Source organism: Eurypyga helias, unplaced genomic scaffold (assembly GCF_000690775.1).
Source record: "Eurypyga helias isolate BGI_N326 unplaced genomic scaffold, ASM69077v1 scaffold33590, whole genome shotgun sequence".
Classification (NCBI taxonomy): domain Eukaryota; kingdom Metazoa; phylum Chordata; class Aves; order Eurypygiformes; family Eurypygidae; genus Eurypyga; species Eurypyga helias.
The window spans coordinates 5,014-8,760 of record NW_010225587.1 but is presented as its reverse complement, the minus strand read 5'-3'; the positions used below and the strand labels follow the sequence as shown (position 1 = coordinate 8,760).

Below are 3,747 nucleotides of genomic sequence, written 5' to 3'. Positions count from 1 at the left end.
GGGGGAGCTGGCGTAGCAATGCAGGGACGATGCAAGGGTGTCGTGCAGTGAGTGACCTGCTGCCTGGAGAGGGGTTTTCCTCAGAGGGAGCTGGGGACAGGCCCTGCTGGGGCAAAGGGACAGGTCAGGGAGGGGAGACCTGAGCCTTGTGCAGCGTCTGTGCAAATAATTCCGCTGCCACTGGTGTGTGGAGACAGATCTGCTCCACAAGCGCTGCAGAGGGTAAGGGGGGGGGCTGTGCTGTGACAGCTGTGAGTGTAAAATGGTTAAAGTAGCTGACTTCAGACAGCAGCGGTTCTTTGGGTGAAAGCAGGGTCGTGGCATTGGCTGTCACTTACAGCAGAGTAGCTGGTCTGAGTTAATGTAACTTCTTGTCCTTCCTCAGAACTATCCCCTCTACATCCGGAGCGTTCCGACCGAAAATGAGCTGAAGTTCCACTACACCGTGCACACTTCCCTCGATGTTGTGGATGAAAAGATCTCTGCGATGGGCAAGGCTCTTGTAGACCAGAGGGAACTGTACCTAGGGCTCCTCTACCCCACTGAAGACTACAAGGTGTATCTTTCTAATGCCATTTGCCCCACCAGCGTGTATCCATAGGTTCTTTCCTGCGAGGGGCTCTGTGGGAAACCTCTCTTCCTAGTTGGTATCGTGTTCAAGACATCAGCAGAAAACATACAGGCCCTTTTGTCACATAAAGGTTCACGTTTGGGGCTTGGTCAGTTCAGCAGCTGCTTTTGTTACCCGACCAGCTGGTGGAAAAATTTACCTTTGTCCTGCATGAGGGACTGCAATGTGTGAATAGTGTCTGGTGCAGCTAGACTTCACCTTTCAGAAACTGGGTGCTTTATTCCCTGCTTAGCTAAAGCAGTTGACTGTGACTAGAACAAAGCTCAGACTCATTAGTAATACCAGTGAAAGTAGCAGGAGTATGAAGGTGTCTCTGGTCAAGTACCTAAATCCCAGGCGTTGTCTGATTTCTGTAAAATCTGTACTCCACAGCCACAGCTGTCTCTGGTTTTAAGCCACAAAACTGATCTTTTGAGCTTTCTTTAGCTTTTTCTCCAAATCCTGCAGATGGAAGTTAGCAGCAAACCTGATTTCCGGGTTTTCATAAACTGGGTGTTAATTTTTGAAGTCTCGGGTCGGTCACACCGGCTGATACTAGAAGTTCTCCAGGTCAGTGGTCTCCCAAACAAGAATAAATAAGGTGGCTCTGTCATCAAAACGGTTCTTAAGAGGGAAACCCTCACCAACATAGCTAGTAGGAGGCTGCTTCCGAAATTGGAAGGCATGCTTTACCAGCCAGCGTAGCAGCAAGCTTTACCTGGAGTTATCAAAGCTGGGAGAAGTCAGGTGGGAAGGGGATACAGTTCCTGCAACCCAGCGCCTTGCTTACCTCATCTAATCCTAGTTGTGCGCTGGGCGCAGCGAGAACACGGTGTTTCCTCTCCGCTTGTTTCTCTGAGCTTATTCCAGCCTTGGTTTAGCTGCTTTGCCAGGCTCTGATTTGTCAGCAGCACACGCCTTAACAGCTGCGCAGATACGGCTACGTGACAAATTCGAAGGTGAAGTTTGTTATGGTGGTGGATTCTTCAAACACAGCGCTTCGAGACAATGAGATCCGCAGTGTAAGTGCAGGAAATCAGAGCACAACTTGCCACATCAGTGTTTTTTGCTACTTCCGCTTATTCATAAAGTGCTGAGAAGCAAAAAAACATGAGTAAAATTAAACTACAATCCCTTTTCAGATGTTCCGAAAGCTGCATAATTCATATACGGACATAATGTGTAACCCTTTCTATAACCCCGGGGACCGCATCCATTCCAGGTAAGTCACCTGATCCTTGTCATCTTTCTGGAACTTTCGGTGTACCTGGGATGGAATGGGACCAAAAGCATAACCCCCATGGTTGAGCAGTTCAGATGTGCACGCTCCAGCTGCCTAAACGGAGAGCAGCTCTGTGTCTTTGGCTCGTTAGTGCACAACACAAAGCGCTGACGGTCCCATCAGCGATTACACTGAGCTCTCCCACCTCAGAACCTGTGTTAGAAACATTGGCTCAATCCTCATTTCTTGGGGAGAAAAGCATTACCTGTTTCACAGGTAACTATAAAGAGGAACAGAGCAGGTTAAAGAGTGAACAACTGCACATGCCCAGGGCTTCTTACGTAAGGACAGATGGGCATTCAGCATGGGGAATTCCTGACAGGTGAGGCCCCCTGCCCCCCATTTCTCATCTGGAGTCTCACAGGGGAATGCTAATAATGTTGAGTTTCTATTGCCTAGGGAAGAACAACTTCTTTTACGCTTTGCTGAGGCACATCTAGAGCCAGGATGAGACCTGTCCTTACCTCAGCTTAATTAAAACTCATTATTTACTCAACAGAGCACGCTGTAGTGAAAGAAGAAACCCATGTATTCAGCTTAGGGAAAGGCAGCTCGTTACCCAGTAAGAGGCATTGTTAGCCATTGGTTTTGTTTCAAGATTTGCTGTGCAGAACTACCTGCTTCCTCTTACGTTCCATGTTCCTTTCCTTCTCTAGGGCTTTTGATAATATGGTGAACTCCATGATGATGCAGGTGTGCTGAAACTCTGCCCCTTCTCATCCAAGTGTTGAGGACATTCCCCGGGTACAGGAGCATGCCTGCAGCGTGATGTATATATTTGTCTTCGTTCTGTGTAATATTTGGAATTTATTCTATGTAAAATAAACTTGACACCTGCAAGATCATGCATTTCTACTCTACTAAACCTGAGTCTAGCACTCTGTTTCTTCAGGTAAGGCGTGAGAGCCAGCTCTTCCTTTGGGAAGGTCGGCTGTGTCAGGCAGGTTTGTTCCCTGCAGAAGCACGTGTGGCTATGCCTCTCTGCACCTCAGGTGTTTCTGCAGAAACCAGGCTTTGTGTAAAAACAGCAGTTCCTGCTGTGCTTGTGATGAGAGCAAGCACAGCTGCACAAGAGACAGCTAAGGGATGGTTATTAGGGTCAGCCTAGATTTCAGTTAGCACTTCCTCAGAAGTACTGGTGCTTCAGAGCAGTTCCTCTGAAGCAGGAGCAGCACATCAGCAACAGCAGTCCTCTTGCTCTTTGCCAGCCCCGCTCAGGACTGTTCATCCTGATGGCTACATCACAAGCAATGCTGAGTTCAAACAGACTTGGGCTCCTTGTCCTGTTTTCCCTTAGCTGGGAGCACTCAGATTTGTACTTACTGTGTTAGTTCTTGGAAAGAGGAAACTGCAAGTCAGCTGAAGTCTCCAGGTTCCTCCACAACCCCAGCCACTGTTCATATACTTGAGAAAGCTCTGGCAGAGAGGAAACTGCTCTCAAAGCATCACCTTGAACCTGATCGAGCCCTGCGCTGACCTTGGAAGATCTTTGGGTGACTCTCAGGATTTGCTGTTAGCACTGTGCTTCTCCTTCAGCCAGGCCCACATAAGAGCACTTCTAGCCCAGGTCAGGGAGCACAGGTAGCACAGCTGGGATAAATCCACACCAAGAGATTAAGACGTCAGGGTTGCACAGCTGCCCAGCTCATCCCAAACTAATCTCTATTAGCATCTCCTCCACCCTGCAGCTCCCTGCTGTTCTAATTAAACACTACCAAATCAATAGTAGGTATTTCTGTAGGGGAAAAAAAATTAGACTAGAAAAGCATCCCAGCTTCTTAATAGCTTGCGCAGTACGCTCACACTGCGCCAGGCCGCGCAGCTACAGCCAGTTCAGCAGAGGTAGCACAGGCGT

General features: G+C 48.5%; 1 protein-coding gene across 1 annotated transcript; it reads left to right on the top strand.

Moving 5' to 3' along the window:
• Nucleotides 1-385: 385 nt before the first annotated feature.
• Nucleotides 386-2,732, top strand: TRAPPC2L (trafficking protein particle complex 2-like; the record flags this gene model as incomplete). Its single annotated transcript, XM_010149979.1, has 4 exons — nt 386-558; nt 1,545-1,632; nt 1,753-1,832; nt 2,549-2,732. Coding segments are annotated over 4 exons (387 nt in total), but the record flags the coding sequence as incomplete, so codon positions are not given.
• Between the last annotated feature and the right edge of the window lie 1,015 nt (nt 2,733-3,747).